This window comes from Scylla paramamosain, chromosome 11 (genome assembly GCF_035594125.1).
Source record: "Scylla paramamosain isolate STU-SP2022 chromosome 11, ASM3559412v1, whole genome shotgun sequence".
NCBI lineage: Eukaryota > Metazoa > Arthropoda > Malacostraca > Decapoda > Portunidae > Scylla > Scylla paramamosain.
This window is the reverse complement of record NC_087161.1, coordinates 21,306,023-21,328,522: the sequence shown is the minus strand read 5'-3', so window position 1 is coordinate 21,328,522 and position 22,500 is coordinate 21,306,023. Positions and strand designations below refer to the sequence as shown.

Here is a 22,500-nt window from a genome sequence, read left to right as displayed (position 1 = left end):
GCTACGGACACACCAAGACAAAGTTCAGCAAAGCAGAAATTCACCAGCTACACCAGTGTCCCTCGTGCTCCCAGTGTGACATCACGCTGCTCTTCAAGGCCATCAAGCTGGCCTGCGAGAATGTGGCGAGCTTCGAGGACCGCCGCTGGGTCGAGCCAAGCAAGGACCTGGAGTACCACTTGACGTGTATCAAAAACAAACGTAATGAAACCTTCCACGGGCAAAGGGAGATGAGTCACTCCGATTTCTTGAGGACAGCAGCAGACATTCGCGAGTTGTTAGTGGCCACTTTGAACACAGCGGGGCGCAGGTATGGCAAGAGTGAGGGGGAAATTGCCAAAGAGATTGAGGGAGTCCACTGCGAGATCGATAGAATAATGGAAGAGGTGCTCGGGGAAGAGGAACTTCTGGTGGAAAAAGGCGATAAGCTGACGAAAGATTTCATCGAGGAGGCTGACCGATGCGTGCGGCAGATGCTGGAGGACACTGTGTACCTGGATCCCATGTCCTTCTTGAGTGGTACCAGCCTGAGGCCTCACGTGCAGAGCATGTTTTGCCGCATCAGGATCAAGCAGAGTCAACCTGGTCACAAAGAAGGGAACGTCGAGTATGCAGATATACTGACTTTAATACAGGGATCTGAGACGCCAACACCCGAGGAAACACGCCCATTAGCACCATCGACGCCAGCAAAAGATAGAACTACCCTCAACTTATTAAATATTGCAAGTAGTACCATGCGACGCATCTTTAAGAAGAAAACCGTTCAACAAAAAATACCCACACCACCACAACCAACAAGAACAACTGTGTGCTGCCCTCGACTCCTACTGGTACAGGGCGTAGCTGGCAGCGGGAAAACAACCCTGGTGTCGCTCATCATGGCGGAGTACATGAAGGACGTGGGAGACCGCATCCTAAGAGGCCTGGACCAATACGATCTGCTACTGCGTGTTCAGTGCCGGGACCACCACAGCAGCTCCTTCGGTGGATTACTACAGCAGCTCATGCCGGACCAGTTCCTCAAGTATCGCAACATTCTGCTGCCCCTCCTCAAGAGGTGCCGAGTGCTCGTCATCATTGATGGACTCGATGAGATCAATGATAACTCGGAAAAACTCGTGCACGACATCCTGCACGAGGCGAAAAACGCAGGGGACTTTTCCCTCGTGTGTACCTCCCGCCCAGAGAAAGTTACAAGTTTTCTGCCCAAGATTCCCTCGCAGTACACAGTCACTCACGTGGAATTGACGGGCATACCGGAGTCCGAGCGCCTCACCTTCGTGCTGCGATACCACCACCTCATCAGCCAGGAGATGCCTGGGTGTCGAAGTAATGCAGATGACCTGCAGCAAATCATGGACGAGATCGGAGCGAGAGATCAATTCAGACTTCCCCTTAACCTTCTATTTCTTACTTGGATATTCAGCCATGATCCCAATTTTTCAACCACGACCATCACCCAGTCGGAACTTTACTTCAGGACTCACCAGCTGTGCCAACAAAGGCTACTAGACAGACTGAGTCGTTCTGCCAATGCAATGGACAGATGGACTCTACAGAAAAAGTTGCAAGAGGTCCTACAGGAACTGTATCGCGTCTGTGTGGTTGGTCTGTCTCGCTGTCAACTTTCCCTATCTAAGGATGACGAAGACTCACTCAGGTCGGCGTGTATCGCTCGCGGACTCCCACACCAAGAAGTATTATCGGCATTCCTTACCCTCAAAGCAACGTGGAGCCCATGGGGAATGCAAGAGCAATACTCGGCTCCTCACAAAGGTCTACAAGATTTCTATGCAGCTTTGTATGTTATACCTTTGGTGGGCAAAGGAAATGCAAAATCTATTAAAGATAAGATTCTCGGTTCAGAGAAAATGGACCTGTCTGTCTTTCAGTACATGCTGAGGCAAGTGGCAGCTCTGCTTCCTCATCCAGTGAAGAAGGACGCCGCAGACCAGGTGGTGAATCTCCTAAAAGCTGCTGGCCTGAGATACGAGGACCACTGGCTGGATCTGATCGAAGACACCAAGGCAGCTCCGGCAATTGTCGTCTCTGTGGCCCAGCACTTCCCAGTCCCCGAGGACATCATGATAAAGGACACATACGTCAAGAGCTATACTGCCTTGCTGCCGCACTTGCAGTCTTCACGAGTTGGGATTGTACTGGACAGAGACCCAAGGGACGTGATGGAACTTTTTGAGGCACTCGGCGGTCACACCTGCACTCGACTCTATCTTCGTCATCATTTCCGGTACCCGAGCATCACTGCTACCTCAGATGCCATCCTGCACCAAATGCTGACCAGGTTAGTGACATGTAGATTATTTTTTGCATATATATATATATATATATATATATATATATATATATATATATATATATATATATATATATATATATATATATATATATACACACACACACACACACACCGAAGTAACTAAGTTCTTCAGTTTGTGATAATCATGCGCTCCTAACCCAGGAGGAGGCAGTAGGCACCTGCCGAAACGATAATTATTCCCAGTGAGGTTTAAAACACTGGATCAGGGAATGCTGTGAACTTATCATTAAACCCAGATGTGACCTCACTGAACGTTTCCCTTTGTGTCTCACAACACAAGGGGGCAGTCACAGCATGCACTCTAAAGACAACTCTCTTCCACCACACAAAACTACAATTACCTAATTACACATACACCCTTCACTTAAAAAAATAAAATTATGGCGACTCCTACACCAGCCTCGGAATCCCCATCTAGGAAGGTGACCACAAATGTCCCCAGGTCGGACTGCTCTTCTGATAACGACCTTAAGTGTCTTGACACCAACCTTAACTTTTAAGGTTTAAGGTTTAATAACTTCTGCAACATTGGCGGTCTTAGATCTAATTTTCCATCTGTAGAACACCACTTCTCCTCTTCTAAAACCTCATCTTCTTTTCCTCACTGAAACACAGGTGTCTGAGGCAACTGACAGTAGCCTCTTTTCTGTTCCCTCCTATTTTCTCTATCCTCATTTTCAATCCAAAGCTGGATGTCTTGGAGATACGCCCATCATTCTTGACATTTTTATAACCTCTAATTCTGCTTATGCCGTTACCCTCTCTTCTCCGTTGGGCTCCTCCAGTCACAATCTCATATCTTGTTCTATCGCTCCAATTCTTCCTCTGGATCCCCTAAGCTGAGGTGCCTCTGGAATTTTGCCTTGGCTAGTTGGGGGACCTAAGGAGGTATTTTGCTGATTTTCCTTGGAATGAATACTGCTTCCGTGTCAGAGACCTGTTTCCGTGTGCCGAGCGCATAACAGAGGTATAATAGTGTTTGGCATGGTGGCGTACTCACTCTTTTTCTTGATCTAAACCTTCCAAACCTTGGTTTAACACAGCTTGTTCTCGTGCTATACATGATAGAAAGGCGGCCCACAAAAGGTACTTGGGTACCAGAATCTCATGCGCTTTATATTTCTACCCGGAACCACGCCAAGTCTGTTCTGCAACTAGCTAAAAACTCCTTCATTAATAGAAAGTGTCAAAATCTTTCAAGATTTAATTTCCCTCCTGACTTCTAGCACTAAGTCAAAAACATCTCCAATAACTTTGCTTCTTCCCTCCTGCACCACTGCTCTCACATCAATCTCTAAAGTTGAGCTCTTCGCTCAGACCTTTGCTAAACACTCTATCTTGGACGATTGAGGGCTTCTTTCTCCCTCTCCTCCACCCTCTGACTACTTTATGCTCCCAATTAAAATTCTTCGTAATGATGTTTTCCATGCCCTCGCTGACCTAAATCCTCGGAACGCTTATGGACCTGATGGGGTCTATCCTATTGTTCTTTGAAACTGCGCCTCCTTGCTTGCACCTTGCATAGCGAAACTCTTTCAACTCTGTCAACATCTACCTTTCCTTCTTGCTAGAAATTTGCTTACATTCAGCCTCTTCCTAAAAAGGGTTACCGTTCTAATCCCTCAAACTATCGTTATATTGCTTTAATTTCCTGTCTGTCTAAAGTTTTTCAATTTATCCTCAACAGGAAGATTATTAAACGTCTATAATTTTACAACCTTCTATCTGATCGCCAGTATGGGTTCCGTGAAGGCCACTGTACTGGTGATTTTCTGGCTTTTCTTACTGAGACTTGGTCATCCTCTTTTAGAGATTTTGGTGGACCTTTTGCTGTTGCCTTAGACATATCAAAAGTTTTTGACAGTCTGGCACAAAGCTTTGAATTCCAAACTACCTTGCTACTGATCCGTCTCTGTAACTTCATCTCAAGCTTCCCTTCTGACCGGTCTATTGCTGCTGTGGCAGATGGTCACTGTTCTTTTCCTGAATCTGTTAACAGTGGTGTTCGTCAGGGTTTTTTTTTTTTTTTCTGTCAACCACTCTATTCCTATTATTCAGCAATGATCTTCTAAACAAAACTTCTTGTTCTATCCACTCCTACGCTGATGATACCACCTTTCATTTTTCCACATCTTTTCGTATACGTCCAGCCCTTCAGGAAGTAAACAGTTCACGCAGGGAAGCCACAGAATGCCTTACTTCTGATCTATCTAATTTTTATTTATTGGGTCAGATAAAACTCAATTTCTCCATCTACCAACTCGACACAACCTTCCAGACAACTATCCCCTCTTCTTCAATGACACTCAACTGTCCCCTTCTTCTACACTGAACATCCTCGGCCTTTCCTTTCCTTATAATCTAAACTGGAAACTTCACATCCCATCTCTAGCTAAAACAGATTCTATGAAGTTAGACATTCTGAGACGTGTCCACCAGTTTTTCTCACCCCCTCTCAAGCTGCTATCTCTGTACCAGCGCCTTATCCGTCCATGTATGTAGTATGCTTTACATGTCTGGGAGGATTTCGCTCATAACACTCTTTTAGACAGGGTGGAATCAAAAGCTTTTTGTCTCATCAACTGCTCTCCTCTGACTGACTGTCTTCAGCTTCTCTCTCATCGCCGCAATGTTGCATCTCTAGCTGTCTTCTACCGCTATTTTCATGCTAACTGCTCTTCTGATCTTGCTAACTGCATGCCTCCCCTCCTTCCGCGGCCTCGCTGCACAAGACTTTCATCTTTCTCTCACTCCTATTCTGTCCACCTCTCTAACGCAAGAGTTAACCAGTATTCTCAATCATTCATCCCTTTCTCTGGTAAACTCTGGAATTCCTTGCCTGCTTCTGTATTTCCACCTTCCTATGACTTGAATTCCTTCAAGAGGGAGGTTTCAAGACACTTATCCACCAATTTTTGACCACTGCTTTGACCCTTTTAGGGACTGGCATTTCAGTGGGCATTTTTTTTTATTAGATTTTTGTTGCCCTTGGCCAGTATCCTTCCTACATAAAAAAAAAAAAAAAAAAAAAAAAAAAAACTGATGGTAGCCCCTTTTCTGTTCCTTCCCTCATTTTCAATCCAAAATTGGATGTTGCATTTATGTGCGCAACGACTTAACCTACCCTAGTGCCCACGCTCTTGAATCTTTCGAGTTTTCCACCATCTGGCTACGACTACAGAGTCACTCTCAAACTAAATTTATCTGTGTTGTATACCTCTCACCTAACTCCTCTAACTATAAGAAATTCTTTGACTACTTAATTTCCAAAGTGGAGCACATTCTGACCCTCTTCCCTTTTGCAGAGATCTCCATTCTTGGAGACTTTAATGTTCACCACCAGCTTTGGCTTTCCTCTCCCTTCACTGACCATCCTGGTGAACTAGGCTCCAGCTTTGATATCCTCCACGACCTAGAGCAATTGGTGCAATACCCTACTCGTATTCCTGACTGTCTTGGAGATACGCCCAACATTCTTGACTTTTTCCTGACCTCTAATCCTTCTGCTTATGCTGTCACCCTCTCTTCTCCGTTGGGCTCCTCCGATCACAATCTCATATCTCTATCTTGTCCTATCGCTCCAATCCCTCCTCAGGATCCCCCTAAACGAAGGTGCCTCTGGCGTTTTGCCTCTGCTAGTTGGGGGGACCTGAGGAGGTATTTTGCTGATTTTCCTTGGAATGACTACTGCTTCCGTGTCAGACACCCGTCTTTGTGTGCCGAGGGCATAACAGAGGTGACAGTGTCCAGCATGGAGGCGTACATTCCTGACTCTTTTTCTCGACCTAAATCTTCCAAACCTTGGTTTAACACAGCTTGTTCTCGTGCTATACATGATAGAGAGGTGGCCCACAAATGATACTTAAGCCTTCCATCACCAGAATCTCATGCACTTTATATTTCTGCCCGGAACCATGCCAAGTCTGTTCTTCAACTAGCCAAAAACTCCTTCATTAACAGAAAGTGTCAAAACCTTTCAAGATCTAACTCCTCCTCGTGACTTCTGGCATCTAGCCAAAAATATCTCCAATAACTTCGCTTCTTCTTCTTTCCCTCCTGTATTTCAACCAGATGGCACCACTGCTATCACATATATTTCTAAAGCTGAACTCTTCGCTCAAACCTTTGCTAAAAATCTCTACCTTGGACGATTCAGGGTTTTTCCTGCCTCTCCTCCATCCTCTGACTACTTCATGCTACCTATCAAAATTCTACACAATGATGTTTTCCATGCCCTCGCTGGCCTAAACCCTCGGAAGGCTTATGGACCTGATGGGGTCCCTCCTATTGTTCTCCGAAACTGCCTCCGTCCTTGCACCTTGCCTAATCAAACTCTTTCAACTATGTCTGTCAACATCTACCTTTCCTTCTTACTGGATGTTTACCTACATTCAGGCTGTTCCTAAAAAGGGTGACCGTTCTAATCCCTCAAACTGTCGTCCTATTGTTTTAATTTCCTGCCTATCTAAAGTTTTTGAATCTATCCTCAACAGGAAGACTTAAACATCTATCACTTCACTACCTTCAATCTGATCACCTGCTAACTCTGTACAAGGGCCTTATCCGTCCATGTATAGAGTAAGCTTCACATGTCTGGGGGGTTCCACTCATACCGCTCTTCTAGACAGGGTGGAATCAAAAGCTTTTCGTCTCATCAACTCCTCTCCTCTAACTGACTATCTTCAGCCTCTCTCTCATTGCCGCAGTGTTGCATCTCTAGCTGTCTTCTACCGCTATTTTCATGCTAACTGCTCTTCTGATCTTGCTAAATGCATGCCTCCCCTCCTCCCGCGGCCTTGCTGCACGAGACTTTCTTCTTTCTCTCACCCCTATCCTGTCCACCTCTCTAACGCAAGAGTTAACAAGTATTCTCAATCATTCATCCCTTTCTCTGGTAAACGCTGGAATTCCCTGCCTGCTTCTGTATTTCCACCTTCCTATGACTTGAATTCCTTCAAGAGGGAGGTTTCAAGACACTTATCCTTCAATTTTGGACTGCCGCTTTGTACCCTTTTATGGGACTGGCATCTCAGTGGGCTTTTTTTTTTATTCGATTTTTGTTGCCCTTGGCCAGTGTCCCTCCTACATAAAAAAAAAAAAAACACTGGCATTATAAATAATTATAAGCAGCTATTTGAGCTTCATGCAGTGACGATGGTGTGGAGGAGGAAAAGGAGGTGGAAGGGAGAGGAGGATATTTTCTCCCCTACATATTATGTCGGTGCACGAGGTTGAAGAAGAGTGGATTGAAAATTAAATAGGATCTGCGGGAACTAAAAAGGAGAATCACCACAAAACGTAAACCTTTAAATTTGCTTTTAAATCCATCAATGTGGGCGGCGGCGACCCACGCCTCGCGGTGCTCACTTCTCACACTCATCGTTACAGTAATAAACTGGAGGATTTCGGAGGTCACTTGAGCGAGACTGGCGTGGCTGAGCTCCCATCTTGCCTGAAGAAACTGAGCCTGGCAGTCGTGGGGGATGACCCTGCGCGCCGCATCCTCCTCTCAATTCAGGACCAACCCACTCGGCTCCCTCTCCTTCATAATCTGGGTGAGGTCCAGTCAAGTATGCTCAGGGGATTTTCCTTTCACATTACATCCTACTTGCTGGTGCTCTTAGCTGCTTGGTGTTTGCTTTTTTGTATGTTGTTTGTGTTCAGTTTCATTGCTACTTTACTTTTCTAGACTACAATAGAATCTGCTCAAACGTTCTAGTTTTCTAAGCCTGTTTTCGTAAGTGCTGACAGTAGGAAAACACGTCCCTTGCCGCCTTGTCAATTAAACACTAAGAACTATTTCCTGAATGCTTTGAATGAAAATGTGAAGAGCATATATATGTAGTAAGTATTCCTTTAGTACATGATATTGAGACTTCATGCTATTCTCAGTACATGTGGAATTTATAAGATCTTAGGTATTACTCTACAGAAGCAGGATATAAGACGAACGTTTTTTTACACGAGCATCCTCAGAAGTCCAACAAGTGATAGTATTTTTACAGAGGTGCACGTTCCTCTAGCATCATTGTCCTCGACGGCCCTTCCTCAGTTGCCCGACGCAGGGGACGTCATGGTCTACCTCTCAGGTATCACCGACCACAACATTCCTAAGGCCTGTCAAGTGGCCGGCGCGCTGCAGCCTCCCTCGGGGTTAGTATTGACAAATGCCATTGTCATAGGGAATAAGGTAAAGCTGAAGGGCATTCATTCCTCTACAGGGGGTGAAATATTCTGCAGGTACATGGGCATCAGCTTCCCTCAGGTGAGCGTGACGGTGGACGGATGGAAAAAGCTGCTGGACGGACTGGAGCAGGAAAGAGTGAAGACAGTGGGGATGGAGGCTCCCGCTGCCTGCCTCCCCAATGAGCTGCGTATTCAGTTACGAGAACAAGCCAAGAAGACGCTGTCCGCTTACTTCTTCAGGTGAGAAGGAAAGGTCACGGCCTCATGAGAGGGATTCTTCCTCAGCTACAGAAATTAAGGTAGTTTTTGAGCTTTTTTTTTTTGCTCTACTTTTACAAGTATATAGACAATAATTTTTATGCTGTTTGAAGTGATAGAGGTAGGATGAGTGGAGATGTCTCCAACAATATTTGGGCGAGATGGTGAGAGGTAAAAGAGGAAGGTGTAAGAGTCACATGGATTTAGTGTACATGCAGGTACAGGTAAAACAGTGGTGACGAGTACTTAATGTAAAAAAATGGATGCAGACAATCTATTCAGGTTTGGGACCATAACGTCGGTGATGATAATAATGAGGATAGGCGTCCAATATGTGTCTAACTGTCTGTATGTCTGAGTGAGTTCGCGATTCCATTCCCCTCCTCTCTCTCTCTCTCTCTCTCTCTCTCTCTCTCTCTCTCTCTCTCTCTCTCTCTCTCTCTCTCTCTCTCTCTCTCTCTCTCTCTCTCCCCCCTTTACGCTGTATAATTACTTCCGCAGTACATTCCTCGTCCCCCGTCTTCTCGACATAACAGAGGGAGGCAGGCCACATCGCTCCAGGTAGTTTTATCCCCCCCCCCAACCCTCGTCTCGCCGCCAGACAGACACAGACGCGCTACAACTCTTTCAATAACAACAATACTGCCAAACCCCCGCTCTTTACCGCTCTTGTCTTCGGGCTCGTTATAAATCTTACTTCCGTAGTCTTCATCTGAATGGACGAAATAAACAAAGGGAAAAGGAGCCATGAGTAAGCAAGATGACTGACGATGAAATGGTGAAGTAATATGTTAAGATTGGTTTCTAAAGTGTACCATGTAAATTTGGGTTATTAAAGTTCTTCAATTTAAAAAGTGTCTGTGTGTGTGTGTGTGTGTGTGTGTGTGTGTGTGTGTGTGTGTGTGTGTGTGTGTGTGTGTGTGTGTGTGTGTGTGTGTGTGTGTGTGTGTTCACCTTTTCTTTCATTATTATGCAATGCGATTTTTTTTTTTTTTTTTTGTTCAACGGAATCATAAAAAAAAATCAGCACATGGTTACTTTTCTTTTGAACTGCAGATCTTTTCCTTACACATTAAAAACTAATGAAACGTGACAAAATGTTCTCTCTTCTCCCCGCATTTAATTATTTACCTGACCTAATCCTAACATGAGTACAACATATACCTTGAGTACTACCAATGCCTGCTCACTCCCACAACACTCACACATCACAAATACCGAAAAAAATATATATACACACCGGCTACTACTTCTTGAAGGCAAAATTAACACCGCAGACGTTTTTTCTTTAGTTTTCATCGCAGTATGCTCGCGTTATAACGTGGGAAAGATAAAACTTAAAAGTACATCCTGAAAATTAATAATCTGGTCACTTACCTTTTTTCTTCCTATGTAGACGGACCTTCGAAGACTGGTAGGAGGCGGCGCAGGAGGAAGACAAAGGAGGTCATCCGCGCCTACAGGAGGACATGACAACAATTAAGAAATTATGAATATCAACCCAAAAAAGGATAGTAAAAAAAAAAATCATGGGGAATAAAAATTTGAAGCGAGACGTGTATTTTTAAGATCCACCTTAATGTTAGAAAGAGAGAGAGAGAGAGAGAGAGAGAGAGAGAGAGAGAGAGAGAGAGAGAGAGAGAGAGAGAGAGAGAGAGAGAATCATTACTATTACTTCCTCCTCTGCGGTGCCATGTGACTCGCCTTATGACTCGCTTATTACAACGCCACCAGTGAATCAATCAATCAATCATCATCCTTTTCTCTCTTACCTTTCTCCTCCTCTTATACGGTAAAACAAACCTACAGAATCATGCACTACGATTCTGATGCACGTAATTCTCTCTCTCTCTCTCTCTCTCTCTCTCTCTCTCTCTCTCTCTCTCTCTCTCTCTCTCTCTCTCTCTCTCTCTCTCTCTCAGCGAAAAAATAGATATAAAAGAGCAGAATTAGTTCTATATGATATGAGATGCTTCGCTCCCTCGGAATTAAAAGTATATTAACAGAGGTCTTTGCTGTACAAGAGAGTTTTGCAATGTGTATTAACTTTTTCGTGAAGCCAAGGAATACATTTACTTCTCTGATGGCCGCTGGCTACTTCCCGTGGTGGTGGTTGTGGTGGTGGTGGTGGTGGGAGGAGGAGGAGGAGGAGGAGGAGGAGGAGGAGGAGGAGGAGGAGGAGGAGGAGGAGGAGGAGGAGGAGGAGGAGGAAAAGTAAGAAAAGTGGGGTAAAAATATCAACGGGAAAAGAAAAAAAGAGATAACTTGAGGGAGAAAACTGAGTTAATCTTCCAGCCGTTCTTCCTTTCACTCCTTTCACCATTTAGAACACACACACACACACACACACACACACACACACACACACACACACACACACACACACACACACACACACACCACACACAATAGGCAGGCCTATCCCTCCCTCTCCCTCGCTCTCCCTCCCAGATTCTCCCCAAAAAAGCAAGAGGGAGGGGCTGAGCGGAGGTTTGGCTAAGATAAACATAACTATTTAACAAGTCCACGGCCGTTAGGGATGAGGAGAGGAGAGGGGAGGAGGAGAAAGGATGAGGGTAGCGGCGATTCACCTGAGGGGAGGCGGGGAAGCGGTGGGGAGAGGGAGAGGTGAGGGAGAGGAATAACTGGGGGCGCACACCTGTTTGACTTCCCGACCCAAGTTTCTCCTTCCCACCGCCAGAGGCCACCACGTGTCTGCTTGCTCACATGCATTATTCTCACTCATTATCCTTCCCTCGCTTGGTAATTAAGCCTGTGTATGTGTCTGATTAAATGGCACACGCAGCTAAGAGAGAGAGAGAGAGAGAGAGAGAGAGAGAGAGAGAGAGAGAGAGAGAGAGAGAGAGAGAGAGAGAGAGAGAGAGAGAGAGAGAAATTGGCTTGACTGTTTATCTGCGAGGAAATCATTATGGCAGTGTTTGTATTCTCATTCTCTACTAAGTACCGTGATAAGGAGGGAAGAACCACTGTTATATTTTCTTTCCGTTTTTTTTTTTTTTTTCGCCTCACATTCATTATTGTTTGCATCGAGGGTATAAGTTGCAATGTGATTTAAACAAAAAGAAAGATTTGTGCTGTGAAAGTCGACGCACTTTTCTTTCTATCGTGATTCGCACTCTTACTGACACACACACACACACACACACACACACACACACACACCGAAAATATAAACAAATAGATCCGGCAATAGCGTTCATGTTTCGTTGTCGTCAATACGAACGCCTGAGAGAGAGAGAGAGAGAGAGAGAGAGAGAGAGAGAGAGAGAGAGAGAGAGAGAGAGAGAGAGAGAGAGAGAGAGAGAGAGAGAATTGTCTTGTGTGTTGCAGAAGGAAAAAACACATTCCCCTCTCACTTTATCAAGTATATGGAGTGGGAAGGGAGGAGAGAGAGGGGACAGTGAGAGGCTGCCACACCTTCCCTCTAGAAAACGAAGATGTTCCTGTTGAGTGTGTGTGTGTGTGTGTGTGTGTGTGTGTGTGTGTGTGTGTGTGTGTGTGTGTGTGATTGTGTTCCATCCATCTATCGTCTTGCACAAGTTGAATTAGTAACAGCACGTGGCAGGTAAGCGTGGGAAGATGTCAATTTCAGTTAATTATTAATATCATCACCTGGACTAATATGAGCAATGAAATACGTGTCAGCCTTTGGAAAACTGTTGCTTCGTATTTGTGTCACGTATTCCTCCCAACGTCAATTACGGACGATTAGATTATTTCATCATTACACACACACACACACACACACACACACACACACACACACACACATTCCCAAGCCTTCTTCAACATGTCCTATAATTCACCTCTGTAATTCACTTCCTAAAATCAAAAAATTAGTTCATTATCTCTCACTACTTCCTACTTGAACAGCAGGTTGGTTATTGACAAACACTTCAGTCTCTTTTACGCAATCTCCCACCATGTCCATGTAATCTCAGGACAGTCCACTGCCCTTTGCTAACTATTGTTACACAAGTTCCCTAAATCAGTGAAGTTATGTAAATAGTTTAATGGTGTTAGCACCCTTAAGGTGTCTCTCCCACCTACGTGTTCTCATTCTAGAGTTGATTTTTTTTATTTTTTCCTGTCTCTCTCTCTCTCTCTCTCTCTCTCTCTCTCTCTCTCTCTCTCTCTCTCTCTCTCTCTCTCTCTCTCTCTCTCTCTCTCTCTCTCTCTCTCTCTCTCTCTCTCTCATATCCTATGAAGTTTTAAAAAGGTCTGTGCTCCCTCTTAAAAACACACATTCCTTATATTTTTTTGACATCCCAACACAGCGTTTTTTTTTTTTATGTTGCTTAGTTCTGTCCCCTTACACCCCCCAAAAATCAATCTTTTATGTATGATATCGCAGCAGAACAATTTTTCAGAAGCTTACATATTTCATTTTTAAAGAGTAATTCCTTTGAAAAGAAAAGGAATGTAGATAATCAACATGCCAGCATCAAATGATCACTGAAAATACATTAAGTTCCAGGTACTCTATTATAATGAAGACGCATTACACTACTTCGTCTCTCGAGCGACTGATGTGACAATCAATGTTTTCATCCCCCAGCCCTGGAATGGAAAACAAAAGAAACACATCCTTCTCTTCAGTGACCTGTACAATAACATCGTGGTAGATAACGCTTTTTTTCCCCTTTGTAGCGCACATATACTGTACTTCGCCTTTTTGTATGTTCTAAATCTTCTTTCACATTAAATTTCTCATTTTTTAGTCATCTTCAGCGGTCGATGTTTTTTTTTCCCTCCCTCCTACAACTATTCACGTATTTAATTCATGTCAAGTTGAGTCACACTGTTCCTGTCACGTCCTAATTAAATTCACTAATCGAGAGGGAAAAAAAGAAAACACGGTGAAATTAAGTCCACAGCCTTTACTATACTTCATCATTTTCAGCCGCGTCGCAGTACCGTGTTTCATAAGCTTATTAATCAAGCTGTCAATTCCCTCGTTATACGCTATATTCCGTGTCAGTAACACCTTTTGTAATACCCACCTGTCTACATCAGAGTAATTAACTTAATTCTTGCACCTCCACCTCTTCTCAAATGGATTACATTGCTGGTGGTGTAATGATTAACAGTTTAAACTTCTCAATTCTCCACTTTGCATCAGCTTAATTAATACAATACGTTTGGCGTGTATTTCTTATTATTTATGACAATGACAACTCTTGCTCCTCTTAAAGGTGTTAGCAGGTAGATTAACGAATTACAATGAGATAACAATCACAGGAGTACGGTGATGCATTTGATCATTCAACACACCGAAGAGAGAGAGAGAGAGAGAGAGAGAGAGAGAGAGAGAGAGAGAGAGAGAGAGAGAGAGAGAGAGAGAGAGAGAGAGAGAGAGAGAGAGAGAGAGAGAGAGAGAGAGAGAGAGAGAGAGAGAGAGAGAGAGAGATTGATTTTAAGGTACCGATAATAATAAAATAGAAGAAGAGCAAGAGGAGGGCAAAGAAAGAAGAACATGGAGACCTTGCTGGAAAGTACTGACATCGGATGAAACACCGTGAACCTGATCAGGATGGCAGATAGGGGGAGATGATTGGCGCTCCATGATCGCTAACGTCACAGGACCAGCACTTCGGTAAAAGTAAATAATAAAATGAAATCATATAGCGCCTCACGACAAAAATATAAACATATGAAACTTTTAATACAACCGTTGGAAGATAATATAAACAGAAAATAAAAATATGATCAACTCACTATATAATAAATCGAGAGCAACTCCTTCACGACTCCGACATTACATTAATCCGTTATGAGAGGCCGGGATCTGAACGAAGGGGAAGCAGAGGCGGGAGGAGAGAGGCGAGAGTAAGGGATGCGAACGAGAAACGAGGATAACTAAAGCGAACAGGTGTCCCGCTATTGAGAACCACTGGACTGAGAACTTGAGGGAGAAATTATTGAGTTCCCTTCCTCGTCAAAGGCTCTGTGTGACGCAAGTGGTTGGTCTCAATTAAAATATATTGATCTCGGAACCCACGTAGTGTTAGACTTGCCGGGTTCAATCCTGTGGTTTTATGTTTCGTCGTATGTTTTGTCAGTTTGTGGTGTTTTTTTTATTTTTTTATTTTCTTTTCTTTTTATAGCAGTAGTTAAAAGTATTGGTTAAGTGTGTAGGTTGGTGTGCCTTTTTTTATGTGGGGGTGAAGCTGTAGTATCATATTATTCCTGTTCGAATTGTTAAAGTGTTGAGTGAATAAATACCTGGTAAATTTGCTACATTTTTTCAACTCTTGTTAGATGATACTGAAACTGATAGCTGCCTCTCCCTCCTCCTGCTCCTCCTCCTACGCACACTATCTCCTCCTCCTCCTCCTCCTCCTCCTCCTCCTCCTTCTCCTCCTCCACCACCACCTCCTCCTCCTCCCACAGCTCCAACGACGACGACATTAGGAGACAAGAAAACCAGAGGCGGCGCGGGAGGGAAAATGCAAGTTTCCCCCGCGGGAGAAAATTCAGAGATAAAAAGCACAAGAATGTTCAATGTTTTCCCATTAGGGCGCACTATCTGCTTGGGATCGAGGGGTGTCTTATGTGCCGCCGCCCGTCCCCGACACCTCAATGGCGGGATAAATTGGTCGAGATGACGGGAATCTGGCCAAGTTGCACCATCTTTACTGCCTTTGTCCCGCTGAGTGAGAGAGTGGGCGGCAGGCAGGAGCGGCGCCATGCCATTCCACTGGTCAACGCACGCAGTGGAACGGGTATATACCACCCCCACCACCACCGCCACCACTGTAATGCACTGTCCTGCCACCACTGCAAGAATGGAAGGGACACCACCACCTCAGTCATCTCCACTGTAGCAACGCACTGTTCCGCCGCCACTGTAGGAATGGGAATGCCTGTGCTGCCTCGCCTCCAGTAGTTTACTGTTACACCACTATTTCTGAAAAAGGAAGGCACTACCCCCACCAATACCTCAACCACCTTCATACTCATGTTTTATCTTAGCATCCCTGCAGTAATGTTGAGAACTCTGCTACCTCACTCACCTTCACTGTAATAATGCTCTAACCTACCCATAATGCAATAAAGGGAAAGACACCACTATTACCGCCACCATCTCCAATGTAGTATGGTAATGCCCAGCCACTACCACAAGAATAAGCAAGTTAATACCACCACTATCACCTATTCTTCTAAATGTATATTCGTAATCATTAATAGCATGTAGATAAACTCTCTCTCTCTCTCTCTCTCTCTCTCTCTCTCTCTCTCTCTCTCTCTCTCTCTCTCTCTCTCTCTCTCTCTCTTGTACACATTTTTGCTTAGTATTTTCCTTTCCTACCCGCCCCACCTCAGCCTTCCTCCCAAGACAGGCTAAGACCGCCGGGTAATTACGTGCCGCCTGCAGCCGCTGTCCCGCCGCTGCGCCGCCCACCGTCATAAAAGTGGTCATTGGCTGTGGCCGCGACCTATTGACGTCCACATATTGCTCAGGTTAATGTGGCCGCGCGAGAAAAGCTGTTATTACCGTATTAATTCCTTTTCTGCCATAGCTGTACATGTATTTCCGTCTATTTTCTGACGCTGCGTGGCCTGGTTTTTGTTTATCATTAGGTTAAAAGCCAAAAGATACGTCAGTGTATCATTCAGACATTTTTAGCCATTATTCGTTTTTTTTTTTCTTTTTTTTACTATTCATGTATTTCCGTCCATTTTCACTCACTTGCAACCCCCCCCCCCTCTCTCTCTCTCTCTCTCTCTCTCTCTCTCTCTCTCTCTCTCTCTCTCTCTCTCTCTCTCTCTCTCTCTCTCTCTCTCATATATATATATATATATATATATATATATATATATATATATATATATATATATATATATATATATATATATATATATATATATATATATATATATATATATATATATATATATATATATATATATATATATATATACAGTTCTTACTTTGTTTCCCTCACAAGGTAAACGCTGCACAGCTGATGAGTTCGTGGTGTTTCAGCTTACTCCGTGACATAGACGATCGTGTCAACTACAAACTGTGCCAGCAGCCCTTGAAATATATGAATCGAAGTTCCATGAGGCGAGTTCTACAGATACCAGTCAGCCACACACTTAGAGATTGTCCGCACATCCAAGATAAAAACAAGAGATCACACATTTAGTTTCATCCATAAATTGTCGAAGGAAATAATTATAGCACACTTCTTAAAGATAACTAAATGCTAAAGCGTGTTTTTTTTTTGTGTGGTTTTAGTCCCAATCAGAAAGTAAAACGACACTATAGAAACGAGAATATAAAACTATACGGAAATACAACCTACCACCAAATTAAAACAAAGTTAGTAAACTACAACATAAAATAATAGGAAAACATTCTCAACCACATATATCGAGGAAAGAATCGGTGAGGTAACCCTAATCCGCTAGTGTGCGAGGCGTGGGTGGGCGAGACGGGGCGTGCGTTGGAAGGGCGTGGGCTGGAGAGGCGTGGATAGGTGAGACCTGGTGAAAAAAGACTACCGCTAGCTCGCTAGCTAGCTAGCTGGCTGGCTCGCTCGCTCGCTCGCTATTCCCTTCGCCAGCAGCCTCAACACCACCACCGTAATATGTTACAACTTGTGTCCTTCCATGTGTCTTACCTACATCCTGAATTGAGTTACTGCTGAACTTGTCTCAGAAAAGTGTTATGATGGGTGGGTGTGGCGGCCTCTTTCTCTCACTCCCCCTCTCTTCCTCCCTTAACCTACCCCCCTCCCCCACACACAAACCACCATTTCTCTACACCTGTCAAACTCTTCCCACTGACACATGTTATTTACGCTTTCCATTCTATATACAGTCAACATGTTGGTGAGTACCCTGCCATAAAAAGTGACGTGTACCATTTTCTCATATACGGAATTACTCTAACCTCATTTTGACACATGAAACTAATTATTACCTGGTAACATTGTTTTATCAGTCATTACCGTTCCATTTTTAAAGGAATATATAGAGAAAATCAACTAGGAGACTTTATATGCTAATTAAGTTATATTAGGGATGACACATAAAAAATCAAGTATATGATTTTATCAACCACAGTAACACTAGTATGCCAGAATGACACGAGCATGACTTTGTAGACTTACCCAAAGTGATACGAAAAAAGAAAATGATAATTATTCCCTAAACACAAACACACAGCCATTAACTTTTGAATGCAGCAAATCAATCCCCAACACTCCTCATTTCCTGAAATACATAATCCTAACAAAAAAGCGAGAATATTATTCTCAGTCCTGCTAATCTCTTAAACAGGCGCAGCATCAAACAGACTTTTCAATCATTATGATGAACCCCCTGCGCCTGTGACCTTGATCTTGACCTGCTCTTGGAGGAGTTTCGCATGTGCCAATCATGTAATCCTGTTTTTCCCTACTTTTTTTTTCATTTTATTTTCTTTCTTGATCAAATACGTACACAATCTTTTTTTCTATTTCCATAGTTATAAAAATAGATTTTCTTTACAAACAGAAAACAAGGAAAACTGAGAAACAGATGGATACAGTATTACTTCTTTAAGTACAAGTACAAAAGGAAATCCAAACACCTTTCATTTCTTCCTTGATCACAAATGTTCTAGCCTCCACTTCACTTTCTCGTACGTAGTTACATAAATTGGGTGAGATGGACCAAAATTCATCAAACTCATTATTTTCTGGAAAATCACACAATCCGAACATTTCATATAATCATAAAAACCAGAAGAAACACATAACAGCAGGAAAACTGAAGAGGGAGACATATTAACATGACATCACCATAAGACTGATGGCTGTTGGCGTTGCTCAGATCATTTTTCCTCTTAACACTAACGGTCCATACTCATCCTGGGACGAGGGAGATTCATACATCCTTTAAGATACATACACACCTCACGCTACTCACGCTGCAAACACTTTCTCAATAAGCCAGCAAACGTAAGCAAGGTCAATAGAGCAAGTCCACACTGACGACCACACTGCGCCAGGATCACGTGCCCAAAGCGACCCACAGAGAGATCCAGTCGAGATCCACTCGAAACAAAATCGGGCCCTTATCACCTCCGCATATAATCTTTTGTTCGCCATGGCTTCTCCTCAACACCAATAAACGAGTTCTGTGCAAGAGAGAGAGAGAGAGAGTGTGTGTGTGTGTGTGTGTGTGTGTGTGTGTGTGTGTGTGTGTGTGTGTGTGTGTGTGTGTGTGTGTGTGTGTGTGTGTGTGTTTTATGCATCTTTCTAGTACGCTTTCTTACGTATACAAATCCTCTGTATATTTATTTTGTTCTTAAATACATACATTAAATTAATATACTATTAGGCCTACCTTTGCAAAATTTGTAGAACTGCGACACTCAAACACCTAAAATCCCTGTTAAAGAGATTTAATAATAACAATGATAATAATAATAATAATAATAATAATAATAATAATAATAATAATAATAATAATAATATATAAATAAATACATGCACATCTATACACTCACAACTTACTAACTTTTCATCGATCACTGACACCTAATATAGGCACTTAACACCTGTGTGCTTATTAATTAATCTACCTGTATTGGTGTAATTATCCAGCGCTAAACATCCACTCACGTCCCTATCCGTTACCCTCCCTCGGGCCGCACACATCCAGATGTGATAAGTTATAAGTGGGTAATGTAAATTTTCCACATGAATATCTACTCCCGATTGAGTGGCCTAAGGTGCAGCACGGCGGGGAAGAGTGGTGGAGAGGTGGGGAGAGGCGGGGTGAGGTTGGGTTGGAAGGGATATTGGGGAAGGGAAATGCAGGGTGATCTAGACCAGGAAGGCAGGCAGGGAAAGGTTGGAAGGAGCTGAGAAGGATGGGTGTGGCTGGGAGAAGGTAAGGGATGAGCAGGAAGGAATGGAAGGGGCGAGTAAGGGATGGAAAGGATATAAGGAGCGGGAAAGGAAGAGGGAAGGAAAGGAGGATTGAGGAGCTGGTGCATCCGTGTGGAAAGTGAGGAAAGTGAGGAACCCGGTAGGGTTTATCGGGAAAAGAGTGGAAGAGTTTAGAAATGGATACGTACAAGCATGTGTGTGTGTGTGTGTGTGTGTGTGTGTGTGTGTGTGTGTGTGTGTGTGTGTGTGTGTGTGTGTGTGTGTGTGTGTGTAAAAGTGTAAAATATTATTCTGGCGCCCTCCTGTAACACAGTAAAGTCGGATATGGACTGAAGCCTACAAAAGGTTGGGTTTCACTATAGCATAAACCACTCCCCGCCCTCGCCTTGGAATGCCAGGACACAGATCCCACAACCCGAGCAGACTCGCTCACCACGTCGTGACACCGGGGCTGCCTTCAGATGATGCCAGCGGCGGCTTATTATTGTGGAGTTACTGTGGCTTCTTATTGGCCTGGACGCCCCGGCAACATAGTTGTGTATCAAGCTCAGACGCACTCCCACAATAGAGACTTCACGGGTGAGTGGCTCAGCTGAGGGTACGCACTCATGATGGTCTCTCGACTCCCGATAGAGGAAGTTTCCATTAAAATACGGTTAAAAATTGGAGGTCTACTCATAACTTACATATAAATAACATGCTGATTACTGCGGTACGGGAAGTTGAACAAAAATGCATTAATATTATTATTATTATATAGGTTGGCTTGTGTAGATCTATCTACTTAGTATCTCATGTAGTAGCTATCTCACTTAGTAGCTCAATAGGCCTTTTGCAGACACCTTATCTTCTTACATGTATTTTCTTATGTATTCGAGAGTTAAGTAATGCTGAAGTATGTGGAAATTATTAAAATGAACGCATTAGCGTAAATATTACATGCATGCAGAAGACGAACGAAGAAGAAGAAGAAGAAGAAGACGAAGAAAAGTAGCAGCTGCAGCAGCAGTGCTGGCAGTAGTGGTAGCAGCAGCAATATTATTAGTAGACGAAGCGCTATTGACAGTCCTAACAAACATCATTATTATAACAACAGATATGAGGGTCTTAGCGGAGAGAGAGAGTGCGTGTGTGTACGTGTTGTACTCCTTCCTTACGTACTTCCAACAGTAGTAGCGGCAGTAGTGGTGACACGAGCCTTAATTTATTAGGCAATTAAGCTCACACAGTGCCTTCCTTTCCTCCTGCCTTCGCTACTCCTAACAACGTCGTGGGATTTTTAAGACTCATTGGGTCGCATCCTTAAAAACCCTAGCGGCGCGCAGCATCACCTTACGCGCACCTTCGCCACCCAATTAACGTCAGAATATTCACTGTAATAGTCGTACTCGAGAAGGGACGGGGAGAAGGGGCGGAAAGGAGTTGCAATACAAGTGTTAACGTTTTCTTTTCCTTCGTTTTCTAACAGGTTGTCAGTATTACAGAAACTTACTGTTAGTTATATATATATATATATATATATATATATATATATATATATATATATATATATATATATATATATATATATATATATATATATATATATATATATATATATATATATATAATTTTTTTTTTTTTTTTTAGTGCGAAAGATAAACTGAGCAGTAAGCTTTTTCATTGAATGATCTTGTAATACACATTTAAATAAAAACATAACTACGAGCCACATTATACATGGAAGGAAACTGTACTATGAGTGGTAATTTTCACTTAGGGAAACCAAAAAATCGGACAAAAACATTATAATATGTGGTACTGTTGCGACGAGAATTACCGATTTCCAAGAATGCCACGTAGGTTACATCGGTATGACAATTCTATTTGTTATTAAGTCGATTCAGTTTTCCTTCAAACCTCGTATCAGTGGACGTGAGGCAGAGCAGCTTGATGACGTGAAGTGGCACTGTAACCCTCGGCAAGCTGACTCATGACCATGGTTACTATATAGACTTCGATCCATATTCTGAAACACTGCTTTCATTAATACCATTTCAGAGGCCACAGAGATCAGACAAATCCTCACGAGCATTTTTTTTTTTTTTATATCGGTGATGCAAAGCAGTTGCAAAGCTTTTTTTCCGGTATCATGGTAACGTCATTGAGATACTAATAAATATGACACATTGGTACAACAATTCAAGATCAAACACCAAAACTAGCTTTAGGACATAACGTCATCCTGATAAAACAAATCTCCTACAGAAACACTGAACACCATCCCTCAGCTGAGTGTATTAAGCCCATCACGCCCTGGAAACACACCGCAGCCTGCCGCATCCCGACGCCTGTGTTAAATGTATTCAGAGCGCGAAAAGGTTACGTGCGTTGAGCTGAAAAGGTGTTAGAAGTCTTCTAGTTGCTTTTAAAGTCGCTAAACACTCAAAAACACACGAATCTTGAACATAAATAAGTAAACGAACATGAGTGCTTCATACTGGCACACACACTCTCACACAAGACGGGTGCGTGAGTGCAGCAAGTCCTTTCGCAGTGCCTCTCGCGCCGCCGTCATCCCCGCCGCCCCACAGCCTCGGCTAATAGCACGCCGCTCTAATCCTGCTCATCCCCACGCACGGATTCTCTCTCTCTCTCTCTCTCTCTCTCTCTCTCTCTCTCTCTCTCTCTCTCTCTCTCTCTCTCTCTCTCTCTCTCTCTCCTGTACGCCCGTCGAACATAAGCCACCTGCCTCACCTGTTTCCACTAAAGCCTGTGTGTGTGTGTGTGTGTGTGTGTGTGTGTGTTTCATCTGCCCCGCCGTGC

At 43.4% G+C, this 22,500-nt stretch overlaps 2 protein-coding genes across 7 annotated transcripts in view; one reads left to right on the top strand and one right to left on the bottom strand.

Moving 5' to 3' along the window:
• The window catches only part of LOC135105073 (uncharacterized), a 14,645-nt gene extending 4,307 nt beyond the window's left edge, over window positions 1-10,338 (top strand). The window contains exons 3-7 of one of the 6 annotated variants that reach the window (XM_064013012.1): window positions 1-2,305; window positions 7,730-7,896; window positions 8,347-8,494; window positions 8,582-8,767; window positions 10,182-10,338. The exon at window positions 1-2,305 is cut by the window's left edge and continues 259 nt beyond it. In XM_064013012.1, the coding sequence (XP_063869082.1) occupies window positions 1-2,305; window positions 7,730-7,896; window positions 8,347-8,494; window positions 8,582-8,767; window positions 10,182-10,203 (2,828 nt within the window). In that variant the 3' untranslated portion in view covers window positions 10,204-10,338. Of the gene's footprint in view, window positions 2,306-7,729; window positions 7,897-8,346; window positions 8,495-8,562; window positions 8,768-10,181 lie in introns of those variants that run through there. The other 5 variants (XM_064013015.1, XM_064013013.1, XM_064013018.1 and 2 more) reach the window with 5 other exon arrangements.
• The window catches only part of LOC135105076 (uncharacterized), a 73,009-nt gene that overhangs the window by 49,675 nt on the left and 834 nt on the right, over window positions 1-22,500 (bottom strand). The window contains exon 2 of the mRNA XM_064013022.1: window positions 10,167-10,242. The gene's annotated coding sequence lies outside the window, so the exon portion shown is untranslated. The remainder of the gene's footprint in view (window positions 1-10,166; window positions 10,243-22,500) is intronic.